This window comes from Oratosquilla oratoria, chromosome 9, assembly GCF_046742065.1.
Source record: "Oratosquilla oratoria isolate Oo_2021 chromosome 9, ASM4674206v1, whole genome shotgun sequence".
In the NCBI taxonomy this organism is placed as follows: Eukaryota; Metazoa; Arthropoda; class Malacostraca; order Stomatopoda; family Squillidae; genus Oratosquilla; species Oratosquilla oratoria.
Genome location: NC_134785.1, coordinates 78,402,095 through 78,429,669, shown reverse-complemented (window position 1 = coordinate 78,429,669; position 27,575 = coordinate 78,402,095). Strand labels below are relative to the sequence as shown.

General features: G+C 40.5%; 2 protein-coding genes across 9 annotated transcripts in view; one reads left to right on the top strand and one right to left on the bottom strand.

The window, feature by feature from the left end:
• The window catches only part of LOC143028633 (uncharacterized), a 40,136-nt gene extending 18,705 nt beyond the window's left edge, over positions 1-21,431 (bottom strand). The window contains exons 1-5 of one of the 3 annotated variants that reach the window (XM_076191043.1): positions 20,945-21,431; positions 14,594-14,808; positions 14,270-14,477; positions 5,261-5,560; positions 4,695-5,077 (exon numbers count right to left, since the gene is read on the bottom strand). In XM_076191043.1, the coding sequence (XP_076047158.1) occupies positions 4,814-5,077; positions 5,261-5,560; positions 14,270-14,477; positions 14,594-14,808; positions 20,945-21,091 (1,134 nt within the window). In that variant the 5' untranslated portion in view covers positions 21,092-21,431 and the 3' untranslated portion in view covers positions 4,695-4,813. Of the gene's footprint in view, positions 1-4,694; positions 5,561-14,269; positions 14,478-14,593; positions 14,809-20,944 lie in introns of those variants that run through there. The other 2 variants (XM_076191044.1, XM_076191042.1) reach the window with 2 other exon arrangements.
• LOC143028632 (ATP-binding cassette sub-family C member 5-like) overlaps positions 1-27,575 on the top strand; it is a 328,912-nt gene that overhangs the window by 273,654 nt on the left and 27,683 nt on the right. For all 6 annotated transcript variants that reach the window (XM_076191041.1, XM_076191039.1, XM_076191038.1 and 3 more), the window contains one exon: positions 21,428-21,574. In XM_076191041.1, coding sequence (XP_076047156.1) covers positions 21,428-21,574 — 147 coding nt within the window. The remainder of the gene's footprint in view (positions 1-21,427; positions 21,575-27,575) is intronic.

Below are 27,575 nucleotides of genomic sequence, written 5' to 3'. Positions count from 1 at the left end.
CAGAGCCACACATCATTTTTGTCTGTGATAGAGGAAGACTGTTCATAGGAAAATGATGACACTTTTATTATACTACGATTGTCCCTCCATAATGCTGTCCCCCAAACCCCTTGTTACTGTCCTGTACCATTTCTCTGAATATTCATTTCCTTTTTTATCCTACCCTGTGGTGGGGGATAGAATACTGCCACCAAGTCTTCCCACTTGAGTCGTAAAAGGCGACAAAAAACAAGATGGGGGTTAGGACTAGGAATCCTGCTACCTGTAGCCCCACAGGGGACATTCTTAAAAAAAAAAAGTAAAGGCATAAGAGGGTCTAGGAGTTTTCCAACCAGTACCCTAAGGTTTAGGTCTTTTAATGTGCATAGATGTGGTACAGATGAGAATAAAAGGGAAGAGATAGGCAGTATGTTTGTGAGAAGAAAGATGGATGTATTGGCTTTGAGTGAAGCTAAATTAAAAGGGAGGGGCGAGTGGGAGTTTGGGAGTGTGATTGGGAGGTTCTCAGGAGTGAAGAGAGGACGAGGGAGAGAAGGGGTGGCTATACTAGTAAGTGAAGAGATAGGTAAACGTGTAGTGGAGTGGAAGGAGGTTTCTTCAAGGTTGATGTGGATGAAGGTGAAGCTGGGAAGGGAGATGTGGGTTTTTGTAAGTGTGTATGGGCCTGGTAGTGAGAAGAGTGTAGAGGAAAGGGAGGCTTTCTGGATAATTTATAGAGGGATTAGGGAGAAATGTCAATGTAGTTGTATTGGGAGACTTTAATGCTAGGGTAGGAAATGAACCAATAGATGGAGTGATTGGGAAGTATGGAGTTCCAGATAAAAAATTTAGTGGAGAATTGATGGTGGAGCTGTCTCTCGAAAGAGAGTTGATGATAGCAAATACAGTGTTTCGGAAGAAAGTCAAGTATAAGTACACATGGGAGACGGTGCTGGATGGAAGGGTGGCAGATAGAGCATTAATGGACTATATAGTGGTGACCAGGAGTATGGTAGGAAGAGTTAAGGATGTACATGTTCTAAGGGGAGAGAGTGGGGGAATATCAGATCATTTTCTGGTGGAAGGTAAATAAGAGTGGAGAATAGGTGGAGAAAGAGGAAAAGGGCAGAAGGTAGGGCAGTACTTGGAGTGAACTGCTTAAATGAGAAAGTAAAGGAGTATAAGAGGAAGCTGAGAGAGGAGTGGGAGGGAGTGAAGGATAGAGTAGAAGTAGGAGTGGAGGAGGAATGGGGATGGTTCAAGGAGGGAGTAATAAGGTGTGCAAAGATAGTAATTAGATCAAGGAGGGCGGGAGGAAATAGAAGAAAGGGTAGTGAATGGTAGGATGAGGAAGCAAGGAAGGGTGTAGAAGAGAAGAAGCAGGCTTTCATAGATTGGCTACAAATTAGGATGAGGGAATCATAGAGATACAAAGTAAAGAGAAAGGAGGTCAAGCATAAGATAAAGGAGGCAAAGAGGAGAGCAGATGTGAAATGGGGTAACAGTATGACAGAATTTTTTTAAAGTAATAAAAAGATGTTTTGGAAAGAAATTAAAAGAGGAAGAGGAGGCGAATCAAGTAGAGAAGAAAAGGTAAAAGGTGCAGGTGGAGAGATGATAATGGAAGAGAAGGCAGTGAGAGGAAGGTAGGTAGAATATTTTAGGGAATTGCTAAATGTGAAGGAGGATAGGAAGGGAAAGGTAGTTGCATTGGGAAGCACTAAGAAAATGTGTCATGAGTGAGGAAAATGGAGGAGAAATAGGGAGAGATGAAGTGAAAGCAGCTGTTAAGATGATGAGAGCAGGTAAGACACCTGGGTTGGATGGATGCCATGCAGAATGCCTGAAAAAAGGAGGTACGGTTATGGTGGATTGGCTGGTGAGGTTATTTAATGTTTGTTTAAGAGAGGGTAGAGTGCTGGAGGACTGGAGGAATGCCTGTATAGTTCCACTTTACAAGGGAAAGGGGGACAAGTGTGAGTGTAGTAGTTTCAGAGGGATCAGCTTGTTGAGTGTAGTTGGGAAGGCTTATGGGAGGGTCTTGATTGAGAGGATTAGGAGAGGAACAGAGGGAGTAATGGGTGAGGAATAGTCTGGATTTAGGACAGGTAGGAGTTGTGTAGATCAGATTTTTGTGGTAAAGCAGATATGTGAGAAAGCTATAGGAAGAGGTAAGGATGTTTTTTTGGGCTTTTATGGATCTGGAAAAGGCTTATGTCAGGGTAGACAGAAAGGCACTGTGGGAGGTACTGCAGATATATGGGATAGGAGGAAAGCTGTTGAGAGCAGTCAAGAAGGGTTTATATGAGAGTAATAGAGCTTGTGTTAGGATTAGAAATGGAGAGAGTGAATGGTTTGAGGTAAAGGTGAGACTTTGTTAGGGATGTGTTATGTCACCCTGGCTATTCAATCTATACATGGATGGGGGTGGTGGGAGAGGTGAATGCAAGGGTAGTGGGTCAGGGATTGGAGATGGCTAACCACTTCACTCTGGGCCAAAATTTCGCGGGCAGCTTTAGCTGCCAGACGTACGATGTTTTGTCATAATACTCGCATTATAAAAAATAAAGTCACCGCTGTATCAATCGTTCTCTTTCACCCGTGAATTTTGATAACCATAGAAAATATGATGAAGCCATTTTACAGAGTATGGGGGTCACACAGGTACAACTACAATAAATATAATCAAGACGCTGATATGGAAGCCTCGCGTACCCACTTGCTCCTCATAACGCCTACATAGGCATCACCCTATGGAAGGAGTTAAAGAAATTGGAGAAAAGGGAGAGATAAGCCAGCTGTTGTTTGCTGACGACACTGTACTTGAAGCAGAGGAGGGATTGAGGTAGTTAGTGACAGAGTTTGAGAAGGTGTGTGAAAGAAGGAAGCTGAAGATAAATGTGGGCAAAAGTAAGGTGATGAGATGTACAAGGGGAGAGAGTGGCAGCAGGCTGGAAATGAGTATTAAGGGAGAGAGACTGGAGGTAGTGGATATTTTTAGATACTTGGGTGCAAATGTGGCAGGAAAGGGAGGAGTGGGGGTGGAGGTAGAATGTAGATTGAGAGAAGCGAGTAAATGTCCTGGTGGATTAAGTGTAATGAGAAATAGACACTTGGGAATGGATGCTAAGAGGAGGTTATATGAAGGAGTGATTGTGCTGAGAGCACTGTATGGGGCAGGAAAATGGAACATAAGAGAGGAAGAGAGAAGGCGTTTGAATGTGTTTGAGATGAAATATCTGAGAAGTATGATAGGAGTTACTAGGCTGGATAGAGTGAGAAATGAGGTGAGGAGGAGAAAAGGAGTGGAAAGGGAGTTAGGATATAGGGTTGATGAAAGAGTATTAGGATGGTTTGGACACATGGAAAGAATGGGTGAAGAAAGGTTAGTAAAAGAGGCATGGAAGGCAGAGGTGGAAGGAGTGAATATGAGGGGATGTCCTAGGGTGAGATGGATAGATGGGGTAAAAGGGGCATTATGAAAGAGAGGAATATATGTTGAGGAAGGACGGGAGAGGACAGAAGATAAAGGGTGAATGGAGAAGGGTTGTATATGGATGTATGCTGTGATGCATGAGGGGGTGAGGGAGTATGTATGAGAAATAAATTGACACAGCCCAAAGGGATTTCTTCCCATCTCCTTTTCTGCATGAAGGATGGAAAGGGGGGTCGCCAAATTAATAAAGTGGCCTTGTGGATGTGCTGTGTCTTGCGACACTGCTTCTGAACCAGGGCAGTGGACGGGATGCAGGGATGACCCATCATCCAGGAGGTGCCAAGATGTGAGGGAGGGAAGAGGGTGGAGGGGAGTGGAATATGTAGGGGATGGAATGGGTGGGAGTGGTTTCTTTGCATTTTTCTTTTTAGCTACCTCCCATGTAATGGGGGAAAAAAGCCTTTGGTATATGTATGTATGTATGAGAGGAAATGTCTGAGAAGTATGGTAGAGGTTACTAGATTGGATAGAGTGAGAAACGAGATGAGAAGGAGAGCGGGAGTGAACAAATAGAGCTGATGAAAGAGTATTGGGTTGGTTTGGACACATGGAAAGAATGAGTGAAGAAAGATGAAAGAAAGTGAATGAAAAAGGTGTGGAAGGCAGAGGTGGATGCTGTGAACTTAAGGGGGCAACCAAGGATGAGATGAAGTGGAGAGGGTGTTGAGAAAGAGGGAATGTGTGTTGAGTAAGGGAGAAAGCAGGAGATAGGGATGAATGGAAAGTTGCTGTGTATAAATGGTACTGTTATGCAAGGGAAGGTGGGGCTGGGGATAGGGGTTGCTTATGTGTGAATGACATTTTAATGCAGCCTGAAGGGATTTCTCCCCATCTTCTCTTTTTCTGCATGATGGGACAGAGGGGGAGTCTCCGATTAAGTGAATCAGCCTTGCTATGGATGTACTGTCTTGCTACATTGCTTCTGACCCAGGGCAGTGGGCGGGATATAGGGGTGACCTGTCATTTATGAGGAGCAAAGATGAGAGGGAGGAAGGGTGGTGGATGAGAGTGGAATGGGTGGGAGTATGTATGTGACTTTGATTTGACTACCTCCCTTGTAAGATGGAAAAAGCTCTTAGTATATAGATAGACACACAAGTTATAAACCACTGTCTCAAGTATAGCTGTTTTTAGTAGCAACATGGTATGTAGCAAGAGTTTAGACTACTCTCGTTAAAAAAAAAAAAAAAAAGAAGGTATTATTTTCTCATTGCCAGCATTTTTTTTTTTTTTTTTCAAATTCTGACTTTATTTCATTAGAAAGTTCATTATATTAAAGATGGAAAGGCATGGAAGCACGAATTCTTACAACAAGCATTTTTATTTTTGTTTTTCATATCAGGAATCACTACTATTTTCCACACTCATATAAGAGAGTTCATATGTAATTACTTTTCTTCTGTATTCATACTGTTTCTTTCTCTTAATATAAGCAACTAATAATATGATGATTACGAGAAATAGTCCTGCCAAAGTAAATGAGATTACAATTAGAGTAGAGTTTGAACTATTTTTGCATAAACTTTTGCCAACCAAATAGCGATTATGTTTGTCTTGACAAAAGGAAGAGTGCAGTAGTAAGTCTGCTGTGTATTGTCTTTCCTGTAGGAAAATAGGAATGCTTTTGTTATCAGCTTCTGTCATTCGATTTATTGCAACTTTAAAACTTTTGCAATCACATTGGTCAATGATAAATATATTGTTTGATAAATTAAGATATTGGTTATAGACACCAAAATGGAATAATAGAATTCCACGATTTTGTGCATAAAACTTGTTACCCACAAAAGTTAACTTTCCCTCGTAGAATGCAGGACGAAGCCATGTGAAGGAAAGTCTGTCAAGTTTCTCGAAGATGTTGTTTTCAACCTGGATGAATGAAGTGTTTTTAACATCCACTGCATCAAAAGTCATGTATTTAATTTTATTTGATGCAAAAAATAAATCTTTAGAGATTATATCAATTCCCAGGAAATCAATTTTTTCTATGACATTGTTTAGAATGCTTGATGTTGTGGAGCGATGCAATATGGCACCTGTCTTAATGGTATGGATGCTGTTATTCTTCAAAATGAATTTGTCCACCTGCAAAAATAAAGGCTATTAAACAACAAAGTTCACCAAAGGCATTTAGAGATATGCATGAAAATGCATTCAGTATTTACAATTCATGTTTGCAAGTATGTGTAGTGTGTACAATGTGTACAGGAATATAAACTAGATAGAAGGCAGATTTGTAAAAAAAAAATACATATACCAAGGGCATATACCAAGAGGCATAATTCCACTCTCACCCACTCCATCTCTACCCACTCCACTCCCATTCATCCCCCCCCTCTCCATCCCTCTTTTCTTGACTCCTCCTAGGTGATGGGTCATTCCTGCATCTCTCCCATTGACCTGGCAATGCAGCAAGACACAGTACATTCACAGCAAGGCCACTTCATTTAATCAGCAATCCCCCCTCTCTGTCCCCTCATGCAGAAAAAGAAAAGACGGGGATAAATCTCTTTGAGGTGCATCAAAAAATCATTCACACACAACCACTCCCTAACCCCCCCCATCCCTGACCCAAACCCTTCCATGCATTGCAGCATCTTCATACACAGCCATTCTCCACTCACCCCTATCTTCTATTTTCTCCCTTCCACAACAGACATCCCCCTCTGTCTCATTGCCCTATTTACCCCCATCCATCCGCTTCATCCTCGGTTGCCTCCTCCTGTTCATGCCATCTACCTCTGCCTTCCACACTTCTTTTACTAATCTTTCTTCACTCATTCTTTCCATGTGTCCAAACTGTCCCAACTCCTTTTCCACCCCTGCTCTCCTTCTCATCTCATTTCTCACTCTATCCAGCCTAGTAACCCTTACCAAACTTCTCACGTAAAGTCGGAACACTAGCGAACAAGAAGATACAAAATACGAATTAACTGAAATGCTGAAAGACAGAGGAAATACAGTAATTATGGGTGACTTTAATTCAAAGGAAATATGTTGGGAAAAGATGACAGTAAAGGGGGGGAGGAACTTTGGGGTAATGTCCTTCTTGACTTGACCATTGAGTACACAATGACCCAGTGGATTAGAGAAAATACTAGATATAGAGGTAATGAAGAACCCTGAACATTGGACTTGATACTTACGACAGAGCCTGAGATTGTCGAAAAAATTTATTACAAAACCCCGATAGGAAAGAGTGACCATGTACTATTAGAACTGGAATTGAAAGAACAAATGGATCAAAGCAAATATGATAAACATAGAATAGGAAGACTAATGTATAACAAAACAAACTTTGAGAAACTTAAAACATTCTTCCGCAATGCAAATTGGGATAGGTTCCTAAATGAAGAAACAAGGATAGAAGAAAAATGGAACATACTAAAAGAAAATTATAATGGAGTGAATAAATATGTACCACAACAAAAAATAGAAAGAACATACATAAAAAGCTGGTGCGACGAAAGTTGTAGTGAAGCAAAGGACAAAAGAGACAAAGCTTGGAAAAAATGGAAAAGAGACAAGAAACCAAACAAATGGCAAACATACATCAAACTGAGAAATGAATATGTAAAACTACACAGAGATGAAAAGAGAAACTACAAAAAAAGGATAATAGATAAATGCAAGGAAGAACCCAAACTGTTTTACAAGTATGTAAACGGAAAACTAAAAAACCAGAAAAACTGCACCAGGGCAAAAATTAATATATAGAGGAACTAGAAATGGCAGAAATTATGAACAACCACTTCAAATCAGTGTTCACGTTAGAAGGTTCACCTGACTGTGAAGAAATCGAGAGAGAATTATCCCTTGCAGTGAAAGAAATAATCGTAACACAAAAGGAAATCAGCGTTGAAATTAAAACCTTTGATGTTAGAAAATCACATGGCCCAGACAGAACTGCAAACTGGGTACTGAAAGAATGTATGGAAGAATTAGCTGACAAAATATACATTATAATTAAAGTATCACTTAAAGAAGGAAAAGTGCCACTGGACTGGAAAAGGGCAAACATTGTACCAATTTATAAGGGAAGTAATAAAGACCCATCTAATTACAGACCGGTATCACTGACAAGCATAATAGCAAAAATTTGTGAAAGAATTGTCAAAAATAGATGGGTAAAGCACCTGGAAGAAAAAAACTATACTAAATCCACATCAATTTGGATTCAGACAAGGGAGATCATGTACAACAGATTTGATCTGCTTCTACTCAAGATTAATAGACATAATACAAGAAAGAGATGGGTGGGAAGACTCTGCCTTTCTCGGCCTACAAAAGGCATTCGACAAGGTACCACATAAAAAAGTTATAAAGAAGATAGAGTCAAAAGGTGGCATCAGAGGAAAATTATTGGAATGGATGAAGGACTTCCTGATTGGGAGGAAAATGAGAGTTGTAATTAGAGAAAAATTCTCCAACTGGGAAGAAGTGAAAAACGGTGTCCCGCAGGGATCAGTGGTGGCCCTGATCATGTTTGCCATATACATTAATGACATGGATGAGGGTGTAGAGTGTTATATGAATTTCTTTGCAGATGATGCAAAGATACTAAAGAAGGTAAAAATGGAGGAAGACTGCAACTCATTGCAACAAGATTTGGACAAGTTTTGGAATTGGACCCAAAAGTGGGAAGTAAAATTCAATATAAAGAAATGTAGCATAATGGAGTTTGGACAGAGTAAAAACAGAATATCAAAAGATTACAGAATTGAAGAAAAGATGAAAAAAGTAAACTCGGAGAAAGCTCTTGGAGTGATGATTGGCAAGGACATGACACCAGATAAGCATATTAACAAAATATTCTGAGAAACTTACAACTTATTGAGATCAATCAAAGTGGCGTTTGCCTATTTGGAAGAAGAAATGATAAAGAAAATCCTAACTACACTAATAAGACCAAAACTCGAGTACGCAGCAGTACTCTGGACACCCAGTACCAAAAAGAACATTAAAAAACTAGAAAGGTTACAAAGAGCAACAACCAAACTAGCACCAGCTCTTTCCGAACTAACATATGAGCAAAGACTGTCCAAATTAGAACTACCAATTTTGAAACAGAGAAGAGAAAGAGGTGACCTGTTGACTATACAGAATAATGAAAGGAATGGAAGTTTTAGATAGGGATGACTTGTTAGTATGGGACAACAGTAAAATGAGAGGACACGAAAAGAAACTAAAAAAAGATAGTTACAGAAGAAATTTAAAAAGGAACAGCTTCCCACACAGAGTGATAGATACCTGGAATAGATTAGATAACGAAACAGTGTGTGCAAACACTATACAAGATTTTAAGAAAAAACTTGATGCTGAGATACAAAGACATTCCACATTTCTACCATATACAGTGCTGTCAGCACAATCACTCCTTCAAACGGATTTTGTAAAACTAAGAAAACTTTTCCAAAACACAAACTGGGATAAATTCTCTAATGAGGAAACAAAGATGGAAGACAAATGGAACATATTCAAAGAAAAATACAGGGAAGGAATTGACAAATATGTACCAAAAAAGAAACAAAATGTGATTTATATAAAGTGTTGGTATAACAAAAGGTGTAGTGAGGCTAGAGACAGAAGAGACAAAGCCTGGAAAAAATGGAAAAAACACAAAAAACAAAACAAAAAAAAACATCAAAATGGGAAACATAAAAAACAACGAATATGTGAATATACGCAGGAAAGAAAAAAGAAATGAAAAAGATATTATAGACAAATGTAAGGATCAACCTAAACTCTTTTACAGATATATAAATGAAAAACTAAAGGATAAACATGAAATAGTGAAATTGCATGAAGGAAATAAAGAATATATAGATGACACAGAACTGGCAGAAGTCATGATCAAACATTTCAGGTCTGTTTTTACAATTGAGAGCTCACAGTTTTGGGAAGATGGACAACAAGAAAGATCACCCAAAATGAAACGAATAAAGGTAACACAAAAAAAAATAAGAGACCAAATAAAAAACCTAGATGTCAGGAAATCATATGGACCAGATGGAATTGCAAATTGGATACTGAAAGAGTGTATAGACAAACTGACAGACAACTTATACAAGATAATAGACTTCTCACTCAGAGAAGGAAAGTTACCACAAGATTGGAAAGATGCAAACATAATACCAATATATAAAGGAGGAAACAAAGAAGATCCTACAAACTTCAGACCGGTATCCCTTACAAGCACAGTAGCAAAAATGTGCGAAAAAGTCATCAGAAATAAATGTACCAAACACTTGGAAGAAAATTTAATAGTAAATCCTAAACAATTTGGCTTTAGAAGTGGAAGTGTACCACAAACCTAATTTGCTTATACTTGAGATTGATTGAGATAATACAAGAAAGAGATGGCTGGGCAGATTGTGCCTTCTTGGACTTGCAGAAAGCATTTGACAAAGTACCACATAAAGAATTAATAAGAAAAATTGAAATAATAGGAGGAATACAAGGTAAGCTACTGGAATGGATGAAGGATTTCTTAATTACCGTATATACTCGTCTATAGGTCGAAATCTTAAGGAAAGTTTTTTAGGCCAAAACCTAGGGGTCGACCTATACACAAGTAATAATTTTGTTAGGTTGAAATCCAGACATGACAAGAAAGGCTAGGAAGAACTCTTACCTTTTCTTTAGGTTCAGAAATCAAAATATTTACCTACTAGTTACTACCAGTAAACAATGGGGACATAAAATACACAGTACGTACCAAAACATGTGAAACTTCTAGATACGGTAACCCCATACGGAATACGATAAACACCGGCTTTGGTGCCCGGTGTTTGGTTGTTGTGTATTTTCGTCTTCGTGATGTCTTTTATCGTCCTGCTTGTCTGGCACACTACTTCTAAATTGGTGGTTCTTAAAATATGTCAGGTGGGTAGCAACATCGCTGGTTGGCAACACGAGACGTCTTGTTGTGCTGTCCTGCTGCACAAGAGGTCTCGTGTTCCCAACCATATTTTAAGAACCACCAATTTGGAAGTAGTGTGCCAGACAAGCAGGATGATAAAAGACATCACGAAGACGAAAATACACAACAACCAAACACCGGGCACCAAAGCTGGTGTTTATCGTATTCCGTGATCAGGATGTGATAAAGTTTACATCGGAGAAACGTCATGCAACCTGAATACACGAATACGTGAACACCGTTCCGACGTCAGGCATGATGTCACCACCAATGCATGTGTGACACATAGAAACAAGGAAAACCATCTTATGGACTGGAAGAATGCAGAGCTGCTCATACGAGAACCAGACAAAATCCGCAGGAAGTGTTTAGAAGCAGCGATCATTCAAGGAACGAACACTATTGAACAAAATAGGGGCATGTTCAACATCTCGCCCCACATAATTCCCCTAATACCCATGGCCAGCAATTTTTTTTTATTATTATTATTTTTTTTTTAATATTTAAACCACCCTTTGTGAACATTTTGCCCACGGACGTTTGGGCCAGCATTCTCAACCTTTCCCAGTGTTCAATCCCCCTCCTCCTCTCCCTTCCCCCTACTTCTTTTCTCTCCCCGTTCTCTCCTTTCCCCTTATTTAATCTCAAGCATATGTATCTCAACTTGTACTTGAAAAGGCTGTAATAAGCGAAACGTCGAACAAATAAAGGCTCCGTCCTCATATGGTGTTTAATTCGTCAGTCTTGTCGGCAACTGCTACTTTCATGAAAAAAAAAACTTGGTAATCTGTTCAAGTTTTTCACTCTGCTGAAATGGCAACTTCAGTGAAACTTATTAGATATCAAAATCAGTGAACTTGAAAAAACATACAGTAAACTCGTGCTTATCCGAACGCGTTTTAACCGAATAATCGCATTAACCGAACATTTTCTCAATACGGTAGCCATCGCTTCAACCGAACGTATTTGGATCTCAACCGAACATTCAAACAGCCCGCCGCCTCTTCCGCCACCCCAGCGCCACCCGCAAGCTTCACCAAGTGCTCACACGGTGGCAGCACACTCCATGTTTACACCTGATCGGCTGTTAATACTCTATAGAATATGTTTATGAACTATTATAAGCATTTCCATGTGTATGTTAAGTTTACAGGTACGAATATTGCAGACGACATTACCGCATAAAACTCTACAGGAATGAAAAATACAAAGTCGGATTAACCGAACATTTCAGTTAATCGGACATTTCTAATCCCCCTTGGAGTTCGGATTTGTGAAAGTTTACTGTACACCAAAATACATCAGAATTAATGAAGTGAAAAACCATAATAATCAATTGCTATACCAGGCAAGCCACGCCACTTCAAAGCATTAAGACAGTGGAATGCTTACAGCACCAAAACAAAAACAAGCCACTCGACCTATACATGAGGTATATGGAAAATTCCAGATTTTTTGCCAAAAATGGGGGAGGTCGATCTTTACACGATATCGACCTATAGACGAGTATATATGGTAGGAGAAAAATGAGAGTGGTACTTAGAGACAAAAATTCGAACTGGGAAGATGTGAAGAGTGGCCTCCCACAAGGCTCTGTATTGGCTCCTTTAATGTTTGCCATATATATAAATGATATGGATGAGGGAGTAAATTGTTACATGAACTTCTTTGCTGATTATGCCAAATTACTCAAATGAGTAAGAACAGAAGAAGATTGCAGATCGCTATTAGAAGACCTAGACAAAATATGGGAATGGAGTCAGAGATGTTAGATGAACTTCAACATTAAAAAATGTAGCATAATGGAATTTGGAAAAGCAAAAATAGAGTATCGGGTCAATATAAAATTGGAAACAAGGAAGTAAAAAAAAGTCAATTCAGAAAGGGACCTGGGAGTAATCATCTCAAGACACCTGACAAACATGTCAATAAATTGTTTGGAGAGACTTCTAACTTATTAAGATTAATGAAAGTGGCCTTCGACAACATGGATGAGGAGATGGTTAGAAAAATAGTGGTTACACTGATAAGACCTAAACTAGAATATACTGCAACACTGTGGGCACCTATCACAAAAAAGAACATAAGAAAATTAGAAAGAATCCAAAGAGCAGGGACAGAAATGGCACCTACACTGTCAAATCTGACATACGAACAAAGATTGGAGAAATTACATCTATCAACACTGGAACAGAGAAGAGAGAGAGACAATTTGTTGACCATTTACAGAATTATGAAGTGGATGGAAATTCTCGATAGAGACGACTTATTAACCACTTCCATATGGTGACGCCTACGTAGGCGGCATGAGGAGCAAGTGGGTACTCGATGATGCTGACGTCGGCATCTTGATTATATTTATTGTAGTCGTAGCTACGTAATTTCCATTCTCTCTAAATTGGCTTCATCAATTTTCTATGGTTATCAAAATACAAGGGTGAAAGAGAACGAACGATTGAGCACTGACTTTATTTTTTATAATGCGATTATTATGACGCAACATCACATGTCTGGCAGCTAATGCTGCCAGATGTGCAGTGTGCCCTGGAGTGAAGAGGTTAAAGTGGAACAGAAGAGAAACAAGAGGACACAAAAAGAAGCTAAATAAGAACAGTTACAGAAGAGACCTGAAAAAGAATAGCTTTCCACATAGTGATTGATGTCTGGAACAAACTAAATGGAAAAACAGTGATTGCCAAAACTATATACGATTTTAAGAATAAACTGGACACGGACAGATACAAAAACGGGTCACTACGAGCATAGCTCTCGTCCTGTAAAATATAACTAGGTAAATACAGTCTCCTCTTAGCGTCCATTCCCAAATGTCTATTTCTCATTACTTTTTTTTGATCCTCCAAGGTATTTACTTGCTTCTTTCAATCTACATTCTACCTCCACCTCCACTCCCTTTCCCACCACATGCACCCTCAAGTATCTAAACAATTCGCTTTCTCCAGTCTCTCCCTTAAAAATCACTTCCAATTTGACAATTCTATCCTATCCCCTTGTACATCTCATCACCTTGCTTTTACCTACATCTACCTTCAACTTCCTCCTTTCACACACTTTCCCATACTCTATCACTGACTTCCTCAATCCTTCCTCTGATCCTGCTACAAGCACATGGTCGTCATCAAACAACAACTAGCTTATCTCCTATTTTTCTCCATTTTCTTTAACCATCTCTTATCCCCTTCCCATTACCTTTGCATTTACCTCCCACACCACCCCAACCATATACACATTATGCCTTTGGTTTTTGGCTACCTCCCTTGTAAGGGGAAAAAAACCTTTGGTATATGTATGTACTAAATGATGTCATACAACACTTCACCAGTATGTTGTGCATACTTAAATTATTTTTCCACAGGTTTTCGAAATTTTTTCAAATTTTTCAATTTTTAGCATACCAATGTCTTTGAATTAATGGAAGAAGTTAACTGTTATTCTGATAGTTCTCCAGGATCCAACATTGTTGAGGACTTAACTAGAACTGGAAATCTTTCTCAGATTCCCCTACCTCTACCTAGAGGTCCCTGTGACTTGGTACCTGGTCTTTGGAACGGGCTGAAAATTTAACTCTCACTCTTTCACTTCCTATTGACCTGTCTTCAATATTTTTCCATAAAAGGAGGTCAGTACTCTGGCACCTGCCTTCCCACACCCCTTAGTTGGCACCTTTGAAACCAACCCAGGCCCCTATACATGCACAGAATATACAAAATCCATAGATTACACACATACATCAATCCAATGCAACACAACAGATGCATCTTATATGCACCACACTAACAAACATTAACTGGTACATAAGGAATTGGTACTGCGATCAACACACTGTATTAGTTTCACAAACTCTATTGACCCACCTTTCGAGAAGACAAGCTAATTTGTGACAAGTCAGTCATGACACTATTTGTAATTGATACCATCTCCAAACTGTGGTTGTTTCTTATGAGCAGCTGCAGAAATCCATTTAAATTAACGTTATTGATTGAGATGCTGGATATATTTTGCAGTTCTAGCTTTAAGGAACCATCTAGTGGAGCTATACTCAGTTGAGAAAGTACCAAGGATCTGTTAGTTAACAAATACTTATATTAGATTGATATCTTTATCAGTGTGAGAACTTTTTTCTCTGTCATTTATTGAATAAATTATTTGTACTTTTTTTAAGAATGGTATACACTTACTGTAAGGATGAGCTGTAGCAGTTGAAGAAATTTTGGTCTATATGTAACATTTTCACATTGACCACTTCCAAAGTTTGAAGTTTAATGAGTGTAGACAGGGCAGAACCACGAAGATGAAGAGTTGCACAGTTTTTTATTTTCCAATGGTTTATCACAATGGGCACATTTCTGATGATGCTTGCCTTTCGAATTCTGGTGTCCAAAACAACCATTTCCTAATGGAAGAATATTAGGTATGTATTAGAATACTGTACTTGAACAGATGAAAGATTTTTGAAGGGAAGGTACATGAGGACAGTAGTAATGGATAAGATGTCAGGATGGAAAGCAGTGACCAGCAGAGTTCCACAAGGTTCAGCATTAGCACCTATAATGTTTCTTATCTATGTCAGTGACATGCTGGGAAGTACAAGCTATGACAACATATTTACAGATGATGCAAAAATTATGATTAGAGTAATAAATCAGGAGGAATTTAGGGTATTTTAAATGGATATAGACACTATTTTTGCATGGAACCAAGAATGGAAAATTAATTACTATACCAAAAATTGCAAAGTACTGGAAATGGGCATAGCTGCAAAAGACCATTTTTAAACTATTCCTTTGAAAAGACTCCATTACAAAAGCAAAAGAGGAGCAATGGCTGCAAAAGACCATCTTTAACCTCTTCTATACAATGGCACCTACGTAGGTGTCATGAGGCACAAGTGGGTATACGAGAATGCCGATGTTGGTATCCAGATTATATTTATTTTGTAGTTGAGTGACCCCCAAATTCTGTGAACTGGCTTGATCACATTTTCTGTGTTTATTATTACTCAGACAGAGTGAAAGAGAATGAGTAAATCAGCAGTGGCTTTATAGTATATTTTATAACACGAGTAGTGTGATGCATCATTGAATCATCGTACATCAGGCATCTGATGCTGTGCATGGGAATTTGACTTGTATTGAAGAGGTTAACCTGTTCCTTAGAAAATGAATCCATTACAAATGCAAAGAAGGAGAAAGCTTTGGGACTATAGATAAAAGTCAACCTGTCACTTCACAGACATATCAACAGGTTTGTGGGGGAAACACACAGACTGATGCAGAAAATTTAATTGGCTTTTCAATATACATAAGGAGAGGATGAAAAAACTCATTGAAACCATGACCTATCCAAGACTTGAATATGCATCAGTCTTATGGTCCCCACACAGAGTGAAGGATATAAACAAGATTGAGAGAATACAAAGGGCAGCAACCAAACTGGATCCTAGCCTGGCAGATTGACTGTAAGAGGAGAAACTTAAAGCACTGGGTCTGCAAATATTGAAATATCAAAGAGGTGATATGTTTACAGCCGTTGCTCTACTTCAATCATTTGACTTATGGTTTTTCAAAGTTACTATGGGTTTGGCAAGTAAAAGATCCCCTTGATTTTGATTATTGTGCTAAATATGTGTGCTTAAGAAAGATTAGGCTCATTTAAAGTGTTTATTGTTGAGGAGTACTTGCACAGTATTCAGTTCATTACATTGACAGAAGAAATCTCTTAATTAGGGATAAGCTCTGCAATAGGGTTTCATCAGCCATACATGTAATGTGCAATTGTTCAGGGTTAAAAAAAAAGTTCTCAAAAGAAAGTTTTACTGTTATAGAATTGAAAAGTTGCATGGAAAAGTATAGGAAAACCATATATTAGTTAATTATTTGACTTAGTTCAGGCATGATGGTGTAGTGAAATTGCACATTTGGTCATTTTGAAGAAGGGGGCAGTGAGCAGTAGTCGTGTCCACTGTTTCTTTCTTTTTCACATTAATGTTTTTTGTGTAGGTTATATCTTACACCATGATCATGCAGAGGTGACTGACTTGCCCCCTCCATGATGCCAGAGGAGAACAAAGGTGTAGTGTGTGGACTCATTCACCCTGAGTTAGCAAACTTCATTTTAAGACATATGGGAGTGAAATATGGATGCCAAGTTTAAGGGAAGTCTTCACATCATATGAAGTATGTTGCAGTTACACACTTCATCATATGATGTATGTCACAGTTTATGGGTTAAAAGGTCATGAGAACAAATTAAAAAAGACTACATGTCTGAAGGATGTGCAGAAATACAGTATTTACAGATGGATGAATTCTTAGATTAGCTAGATATAGCCCAAGTTGGAACAGTGCATAAATTCAGATCTAAATAAGATAATTGGAAATTAAGGATATAGAGCAAGTTAGAACCATACTTGAATTTGAGGCCAGGTGTGACAAATTAGGTAAATAGAATTAGGTAAAGTGTGGCAGAGGGGAGAATTGACAATGAAGACAGCACTAGAAAAAGCAATGGCATGAGGAAAGTGGTCATCCAGTTCTGACAGGCAGTTAAAACAGCATTGACTGTTGGACCCTGGTTTGGAAGAATTGTAACTTGCTTCTTTGTGTTTAAACCAAGTAGTTTGGCAGGGGACAAAAATTCTAGGACTCACTTTTGCTATTCACATGACCTTCAGCCTGTACATCACAGATCTGGCAGTGAAAATCAACAAGAAAATACATACATATACAATGGGCTTTTTCCCCCGTATAAGGGAGGTAGCCAAAGTCAAAAGGCATAATTCCACTCCCACCCTGTTCATCCCCCACCCAGTTTACTCCCATTCACCACCACCCCTCCCTCCCTCCCTCAGTTCTTGGCTCCTCCTGGATGACAGGTCATCCCTGCATCTCTCCAATTGCCTTGGGTCTGAAGCAATGCAGCAAGACCACTTCATATAATTGGTGACTCCCCCCACCCTCCATCCCCTCATGCAGAAAAAGAGAAGACTGAGAGAAATCCCTTTGGGCTGCATTAAAATATTCACACATAACCACTCCATAACCCCCCTTTCTCCCACCTCCCTTCCTCCCACCTCCCTTCCATGGATCACAGCATAGCTCTTGTCCCATAAAATACAACTAGGTAAATACACAATAATTCTCCACTAACTCCTATCCTCTGTCTTCTCCCTTCCATCTTCAACAGGCATCCCTCTCTTTCTCAGTGCCTCTTTTACCCCACCCATCCATCTCATCCTTGGTTGCCTCTTCCTGTTCACTTCATCCACCAGTGCCTTCCACACTTCTTTTACCAATGTTTCTTCACTCATTCTCTCCATGTGTCCAAACCATCCCAATACTGTTTCATTGACCCTATCTCCCAACTCCATTTCCAACCCTGCTCTCCTCCTCACCTTGTTTCTCACTCTATCCAGCCCAGTAACCCCTACCATACTTCTCAGGCATTTCATCTTATACACACTTAACCTCTTCACTCCAGGGCACATCGCACATCTGGCAGCATTAGCTGCACGACGTGCGATGTTGCGTCATAATCGCATTATAAAAAATAGTCAGTGCTCAATCGTTCGTTCTCTTTCACCCGTGAATTTCGATAACCATAGAAAACATGATGAAGCCAGTTTAGAGAGAATGGAGGTTAAGTAGGTACGACTACAATAAATATAATCAAGACGCTGACGTCAGCATCATCGCGTACCCACTTGCTCCTCATGACGCCTATGTAGGCGCCACCGTTCACCGTATGGAAGTGGTTAAACTCTTCCTCTCTTCCTCTCATGTTCCATGTGTCTGCCCCATACAGTGCTGTCAGTACAATCACCCCTTCATAAGTCTTCTCATTACACTTATTAATCCTCCAAGGCATTTGCTTGCTTCTCTCAATCTACATTCTACCTCCACCTCCACTCCTCCCTTTCCTGCCACAATTGTACTCCCATATATCTAATACCATCATATCCAAATTGGTGCCATCCTCTCCCCCTGTACATCTCATCACCTTACTTTTACCTACATTTATCTTCAACCTCCTCCTTTTGCACACCTTCCAAAACTCCATCATTAACATCCTTGATCCCTCCTTTGATCCTGCTACAAACACAATGTTGTCAACAAACAAGAACTGGCTTATCTCCCATTTTTCTCCATTTTCTTTAACCATCTACAGTCCCCCTGACCGTTACCCTTGCATTTACCTCCTGCACCACCCCATCCATGTACACATTGAATAGCCCTGGTAACATGACACATCCCTGACGAAGTCCCACCTTTGCCTCAAGCCATTCACTCGTCCCATTTCTAATTCTAACACAGGAGCTACTACTCTCATAAAAACTTTTGACTGCTTTTAACAGCTTTCCTCATATCCTATATATCTGTAAAACCTCCCACAGTGCCTTCCTGTCTACCCTTTCATAAGCCTTTTCCAAATCAATAAAGACTCAAGAAACATCCTTACCTTTTCCTATAGCTTTCTCCCATACTGTATCTGTCTTACCACAAAAATCTGATCCATGCAACCCCTACCTTTCCTACACCCACACTGTTCCTCACCAATTACACCCTCTATTCCTCTCCTAATCTTCTCACTCAAAAACCTCCCATAAACCTTCCAGACTACACTCAACACACTGAAACTACTACACTCACATTTGTCCCATTTTCCCTTGTAAAGTGGAACTATACAGGCAGTCCTCCAGCACTCTACTCTCTTTTAGACAAACATTAAACAACCTCACCAACTACACCATCACTGTACATACCTTTTTAAGACACTACATGATGACCATCTAACTCTGTGGCCTTGCCTGCTCTCATATTTTTAATGACTACTTTCACCTTTTCTTTTTTCTTGTTGTATTATTACAAGAAAATAAATCTACTAAAATTATTTGCAAGCTCAGGCTTTGAACAATGAAAGGAAACTTTAATTATAGTCTACAAACAGTTTTTAAGGACCACACTCAACTGTAGTTCCACAGTTTGGTTTCCAACAATTGGGAAAAGATATAGACACTATAAGCTATGCAAAATAAGACATTAAGAATAAAAACAAGATGCATCAGAATCACACCAATTGAACTCCTGCACATGGAAACCAAAGTCTTCCCATAGAATATCATAAAATGACAAGTACACATTTCTGTGCAAAAGCCCTCATCCCTACTCATCTATCTCACTACATTACACAAGTACAACCATCTGAAAGTTAAAAGAAAATATCTATACATCTTTTTATATACCAAAGGTTTATTTCCCATTGTAAAGGAGGTAGCCAAAGACTGCTACCTTGTAAGAATAATAATGATGTTTGAAAAAAATTAATAAATAAATTAAGAAAATGGCTCCATACTACTCAGACATATATAACAATCTGCCTCTTTAACCACACAGTAACATAGCCCTGAGGGGCCTAAGATCTCTGAATTTCAGTTGTATTTCTTACACCTTGTTACACATGGAGAGTTGACAAATGACAACTACTCTTCCCCTCCTACTTTTAGCCAGCGATTTAGAAATAGTCCCACACCAATACAGCAGACCACTGTCCAAAGTTTCCTACCAGAGCAATGTGTGGGAAGGCCCAAGGATTGTTGCCAGCCTCTGTGGTGTTGTCCACTCAGTGAAACTCATGACAACAATTATTGTTATCTCACAGTACATCCACACAAAAACACATTCATACCCAACTCTCATAACAAGCTCTTCAAGACCAACCAACAAACTCACCAATCCCTCGCCCCCCCCCCTAGACAACAACCCCACAGAAAATCTCTCCCAAGAGAAGCAAGAACTACACTGGCATGCATACATTTAGGTCACCATCCAGCACTAAGGCTATACCAGCACAGAATAGGCATGGCTACAGAAATAAACTGCCCCAGATGCAACCATCACACAAAGGATACTGAACACCACATCTTACATTGACCCACACTATACCCATACAACAGCACAACATTTTTCCATGAGTGACTTGGTATGGTTAGTCTAGTGGCTGTTGCCAGTTATCTGGGAGTCATGGGTCTCCTGCAAGAGAGACTTGGGGGCAATGAGTGGATTGATTTATTTTTCTTTCCATTGATCCATGGCTCAGTTTGTTCACTCTCAAGTTGATGAGATGCAAGCTTTGTATGATTTAAGTGGGAAGGAGTGAAAGGGATTCATATGAAGGGAGTGAAAGAGGTGAGGATTTTCCCTTCCCATGTGTATTTCTTGGAATTTTGTTGGTGATAACCAATGCTTCTATCCATGGAGGGAATATTGCACCAAAGAGCATAGAGATGGTAAAGGAGAGATGGTAGAAATTTGAAATTATCAGAATTCTTTTTTGAGTTGAAATTAGTCTCCTTTCATAATTCTTATGCATAGCTTTCTTGTTTTGCTGGCAATAGTTGCCCATGTGAAGTATTCTGTTGTTCTTTTCTAACTTCAGTAGCTCTACTTAAAGACTTTTCAATTGTCTCTCACAAATTCATTCTCCAAGCTTTCACTCTGTATTTTTGTTAAGAGTAATTCCAGGTGACTTACCTCATGGTGATTGTTACACTGACAGGTGAACCATTGATCCTCAGGAGCATAGATTTTCCATTCACAAAAGGAAGACTTTTGGTCACAAATGGCATAATGGACAAAAATGAAAAGCATCAGAGATATTCTATGAGTCTGAAATAACATCTTCACATAGGAGAGAATTGAGAATTTTCCTGTGCCTTCATGAATCCTTTTCTCACACTTGATAGTCCTTCAAACCATGATAGGCATTGCAGTTCTATGTGGTCTTCATTTTGGTGTTTCATTTTTGCATTAATAGCAGAGCACTTTCCTCTTCATATTCACCATGGTACTGCTTTTCTTTTCTTTTTTTTTTTTTTTGGTCTTCAAATGTCAGTCCCAACCAGCATATACATGGCAACTGATAAGGAGGATAAGATAAGCAAGTGAGAGGTAGAGTATTACCATGCATCAAGGTTTTCTTTAATACACTATTTATGGATATACTTTACTTTCCAGAATACAACAATAATTGTAGGGAATGAAACTGTGACAAGTGATAACATAGCAGACAACCCTGATCGGCACTTTTATCAGCTTGTCTATGGACTAACTATTGTTGTCATCCTTGCTACATCTCTCCTCAGAGGATTCACATTTATGAAGGTGAATTGTTAAAAAGTCTTCTTTTAGTTAATATAATGCTAATATTAATAGCCCACATATGTACTTTGTACATACATATACCAAAGGCTTTTTCCCCCTTACACAGGGGTAGCCAAAAAGAAAAAGGCATAGAAACCACCCCCACCCATTCCATTCCCTACATATTCCACTCCCTTCCACCCTCCTCCCTCCCTCTTATCTTGGCACCTCCTGGATGATGGGTCATCCCTGCATCCTGTCCACTGCCCTGGGTCAGAAGCAGTGTCTCAAGACATAGCACATCCACAGCAAGGCCACTTCATAAATTCGGTGACACCCCCACCCCCTCTCCGTCCCCTCATGCAGAAAAGGAGAAGACGGGGAGAAATCCCTTCAGGCTGCGTCAAATTATTTTCTCATACATACTTCCTCACCCCCCATCCCCACCCACTCCCCCTCATGCATCACAGCATCATCCATACACAACCTCTCTCCATTCACCTCTATCTTCTGTCCTCTCCTGTCCTTCCTCCACAGACATTCCTCTCTTTTGTAAAGCCCCTTTCACCCCATCCATCCATCTCATCCCAGGACGCCCCCTCATATTCACTCCTTCCACCTCTGCCATCCACACCTCTTTTACTAATCTTTCTTCACATATTCTTTCCATGTATCCAAACCATCCTAATACTCTTTCATCAACCCTATCTCCCAGCACCCTTTCCACCCCTGTTCTCCTCCTCACCTCCTCATTTCTCACTCAATCCAGCCTAGTAACCCCTATCTTACTTCTCAGACATTTCATCTCAAACACATTCAAACTCCTTCTCTCTTCCTCTCTTATGTTCCATATTTCTGCCTCGTACAGTGCTGTTGGCACAATCACTCCTTCATATAACCTCCTCTTAGTGTCCATTACCAGATGTCTATTTTTCAATACACTTTTTAATCCACCAAGGCTCTCAATCTACATTCTACCTCCACTCCCACCCCTCCCTTTCCTGCCACATTCGCACCCAAGTATCTAAAACTATCCATTTCCTCCAGTCTCTCACCCTTAATGCTCACTTCCAGCCTGCTGTCACTCTCCCCTTGTACATCTCATCACCTTACTTTTACCCACATTTATCTTCAGCTTCCTTCTTTCACACACCTCAAACTCTGTCACTAACTTCCTCAATCCCTCCTCTGATCCTGCTACAAGTGCAGTGCATCAGCAAATAACAACTGGCTTATTTCCCACTTTTCTCCATTTTTGTTAACCATCTCCAATCCCTGACCCCTCCGCCCTGTGAGCAGGTTGCTGTCCTGGAGGGGCTTGTGCATAGTGATGAAGGTATGGGCTATGGCAGCGGGGAGAGTTTTCCTCCCTGGCAGATTCAATCATGCTGCACAGACCATACTGGAGCTGTCAGACCAAGACTCACAGACCCCCACCCCTCTTTCATTTGATGGCTCATTTATCCCTACCCTTCTAGTTGTTGCACTCTTTCTTCTCTTTCTGAACAGGCTATTATCTCGGGGTAGGTTCTCTGAAAAACTCCAGATTGCCTTCCCTGAGAAGCACCCTCAACTTTCTCTTGCACCTACTTAAGGTAGTTCTAAGTTCCCGGTTTCTCTCTGACCTGTGTGCTGGTAGCTGACCGAGTTGGTTGGGGCTCACCTGGCGACAGGTGCCACTGGCGAGGGCTCGCAAGGTTCGGTGGTCAGTGGATGCACATGGGAAGGAGGACTCCTGAGCTTGATACCGTTCTCCCTTCCAGTACTGGTAAAAGGGTGGCTATGCTGGCCTCATACTATATGAGACAAAACTACAGAGGACAAACGGGTTGTTAAAGCCAAAATACTCGACACCGAGGCCCTTTACCTGTAAATAGCCATTTCTGGACCCTTTTCTGGCTCTGCAGGGACTTTCCTTAAGTGACTGGGGCGCCAGGCACCTGCAGTATCTCTTTCCAGGCACTTCAAACCTCATGTTGCTTATAGTGTGGCCCTACAACTTACCAAAAGCACTCTTTAAGTAGTAGGCTATACCATAAAACTTTGATTCCATCCAATTATGGATGAATCCTCCTCCCAGGTTTTGGAGGCCCCTCCTCCTCCAAAACCCATTGACTAGGAGGGAACCGATGCTGACCCATCCACCGTTTCAAATCCCGATTTGGATAATTCTCACTCTTTGTGTCCTTCAAAGGAGACTATAACTCCTAATGAAGGACAGCATTATGATTCCACTAGTAAAAATAATGTGGTAAAAGTTACTACTGAGTTGGGTTCTCCCTCCTCCAGAGCTTTGGAAATCAAGAATGTGAAAAACTTGTCTGTGGTCCATATCCTCCAGCTTCCTAAGTCCTGAAACTATGAGATTCTTACGAGGTACTTTGGTTGCTATGGTAAAATTACAGAAATCCATATGTGTTATGCTGAACCTGGAAATTCTTGGGAAGCCTGGCTGTCATATACTAGCCACAATGCTGCTCTGAAAGCTAGTAGCGATATTCCAAATTTGAAGGTTTGTGGAGCAGGTGTCACTGGGGCTATATGTACCAGTGTCCTTAATGCCCTAGATATTTATGTACCTTCTTTGTATGCTCCTTCTGAGAAGGAAAACGGCTTAAATACTTCCCACAAGGAGAGACTACCGAGTCCTCCAATGTGATTGGTGGCCACTGCCTGGGAAGAAAACTATAATTACTATAAGTTCTGTAAATATCTGCAGAGGAAAGTTGGTGGAATTTGTAGTGGTGATATCACCAGATTTGCCAAGAACAAAGTTCTAATACATGCAAAGTTCAAAACTCAGTCTTATATGCTGAGTCACTTAAAAGCTGAAAGTGGTGAGATGCTGAAGGAAATTAAGGCACACATAGACTTCAGCTACGGTAGAGGTGTCATATATGACAAAGACCTATAAGATTTTGAAGAGGAAGAGATTCTGGACATGTGCCTTGATGACATCTTCCATATCCGGAAATTATGGGGCACCAAAATGATTGTACTAACCTTTACTACCCCTGACCTGCCTACGCATATCATAATTGAAAATGAAAGGATTACTGTACGCCCTTTTAAGCGAAAGCCATTACAATGTTTCAAATGTTTTAAATTTGGCCATACGTCGACTGCATGCAGTGGAGAGCAACTGTGTGCTATATGCTCCTACCCCATTCATGGTGAATGCACAACACCACCCAAGTGTGTGAATTGTGGCCAGGATCACCAGGCCCGTGACAGGACTTGTCAGTCCTATAAGGATGAAGAAGCAGCACTTCAAAAATCCAAAGCAGAGCATATCAGTATCCGATACGCAAAGAAGCTTCTAGACCAAACAAGAACATATGCCCAGGTCACAAAGAAATGAGCTACTGTCTCTAAGGCACCTCAGCCTACCGCTTCACACGGTAGAACCCCTGAGGTAACGGATACCCACCTGAAACAGGCTTCGACTGTTGCTGAGGTAGCACCTCCCAGCTCCCCCACCCCTCCTTCTCAGGAGTTAACTCAGGCATCATCTGTGCCCATTATTGAGGGCTCAGAGGACACTCCCTCACTAGTGAATGTGCATTCACAAGATGATGCGCGGCCAACAAAGGGTGTTATGGCAGAGAGATCCCCAACACATGGTAAGAAAAGGGGAGGAACATCCCCTACCCCTCCCTCTCCTACCCTGAGCATCCCTACCTCAAAGAAATATAAGGTGCTTTCATCGGATGCTACTGGTCCTCCAAAAACTAATACATCGACACCAAATGCATCAAAGAAGATCAAGATTGAGAGCCACAATCCTGGCCATATTAACTCCTCTCAGGACAATTCAAAGGATGAGAGATCTAGAGGTGGAAAGCCTCCAGCCGGAATTGCTGGCAGGCCTACTATCTCTAGACAAAACACTGATCAGGCAGAAAAGAAAAAGTCTCTTGAAGTCAGAAGTGGAAAGCTCCCTAAATAAAAATGTCCATACAATGGAACTGCCAAGGTCTCAACAGTAGCTCTGAACATATCCGAACACTGTTTAGAGACTACAACACCATGATTTTGTGCCTTCAAGAAACAAAACTAGGAGATACAAGTTATAATCCTGGACTCAATTATAATTTTCATAGATCACCCCCTATTATTGAGGAGAAGGCACAGGGTGGCACTGCTTTCATAATTCACAAGTCTATTAGATTTTCTACAATCCAGCTCAATACAGACCTTCAAGCCTGTGCTATACAGGTTCAGCTCGAGAGAAAGATCACTTTGTGCTCCCTTTATTTAGACCCTAAACTTGAAGACCACCTTTTCGATGGCCTTAGGCGAAATAGACAGCTGGCTGTCTCGGATATCCAAGACTTAGTGAACCAGCTCCCTCCACCATTTATTTTAATGGGTGACTTCAATGCCAAGCACACCTTTTGGGGTGACGTACACTGTGATAGATGGGGTAACATCATTGAGCAGCTACTTGATGCCAATAATGATTTAGTGCTGCTTAACGATGGCTCTCCCACTCGATATGATATTTTTCATAACACCACCTCAGCCATCGACTTAACCCCTTCCATACGGTGCCGCACACGTAGGTGTCATGGGGAGCGAGTGTATTCACGAGGCTGCCATATCGGCGTCTTGATTATATTTATTGTAGTCGCCCCTCCATAATGACATTCTTTCTAATTCTTTTGTAATCGCATTTTCTATGGTTATCAAAATTCACGGGTGAAGAGAGAACGATCGATATAAGCGGTGACTATATTTTATGATGCGAGTATTATTACGACACGTCGTACGGCTGGCATTGGCTGCTGCCACCGAGATCTAAGTCCATGACGCCTACATGTGCGGCACCGTATGGAAGGGGTTAACTATAAGCACAGCATCCCTCCGGTTGGAATACAATTGGGCTGTTGATAGAGATCTGTATGGCAGTGACCACTGGCCAATACTACTTCAATATGTTAAAGGTATCCCATCACCCTGCCTGCCAAAATGGAAGATCAAGGAGGCTGATTGGAAAGAGTTCACTAAATCATCAGCTATCAATGAATCGCACACCAATTATTTATCCCCTGTTGCTGCTTATGCCCACCTTTCACAGACCATCATAGATTCTGCACAACAAACCATCCCCAAAACTGCTGGCCTACCCACGCGCCCTGTAGTCCCTTGGTGGAATAAACAGTGTGAGGTTGCTAGGAAAATAACCAGGGCATGCCTTCGTAAATTGCTCAATCACCTTGTGAGGCAAACCGACTTGCTTATTCTAGAGCCCGTGTGAGACAGAAGAAAATATTTAAAGAAGTCAAGCGTGAATCCTGGAAGAAATATGTCTCGGAATTAACCATTGCTACCCCTACGAGTCAGATTTGGAATAAAATCCGTAAATTACAAGGTAAATTTGTACCGACTGCCTTGCCCATTTTAGAATCTAACGGTACTCAAGTTTGTGACCCGAAGAGGGTTGCTGACATCTTGGGTGCCCACTTCACTAGTGTTTCAAGTGCAGCTAATTATGCTCCTGAATTTCAAATACATTGTGACTCGGCAACAGTTCTCCCTCCGCCTTCAAACAATACAGAGTCCTTTAATCTACCTTTCACCTTCAATGAAATGAAACATGCTTTATCAAGCTCAGCCCTCACTTCCCCTGGCGATGATGACATTAGATATGAGATGATTGCCAACCTTCCCCAGTGTTCACAGCTGTTCCTGCTTACGGTATATTACGGTCTATGGACCACACACTCTTCACCTGATACCTGGGATCTGTCGATACTAATCCCCTGTCATAAGCCAAGGAAAAACCCAGAACTTCCAGGAAGCTATAGACGTATTGCCCTCACTAGCTGTCTTTGTAAACTCTTTGAGAGAATGGTTAATAACAGACTTGTCTGGTATCTAGAATCCAGAGTTACTGTCAAACAGGCAGTTTGGATTCCGGAAGAATCGCAGCACACTTGACCCTTTGCTAATACTCTCAAGGGAAATCCAAAATGCCTTAGCTAGAAGACATCAAACCATTGGTGTGTTCTTTGATTTA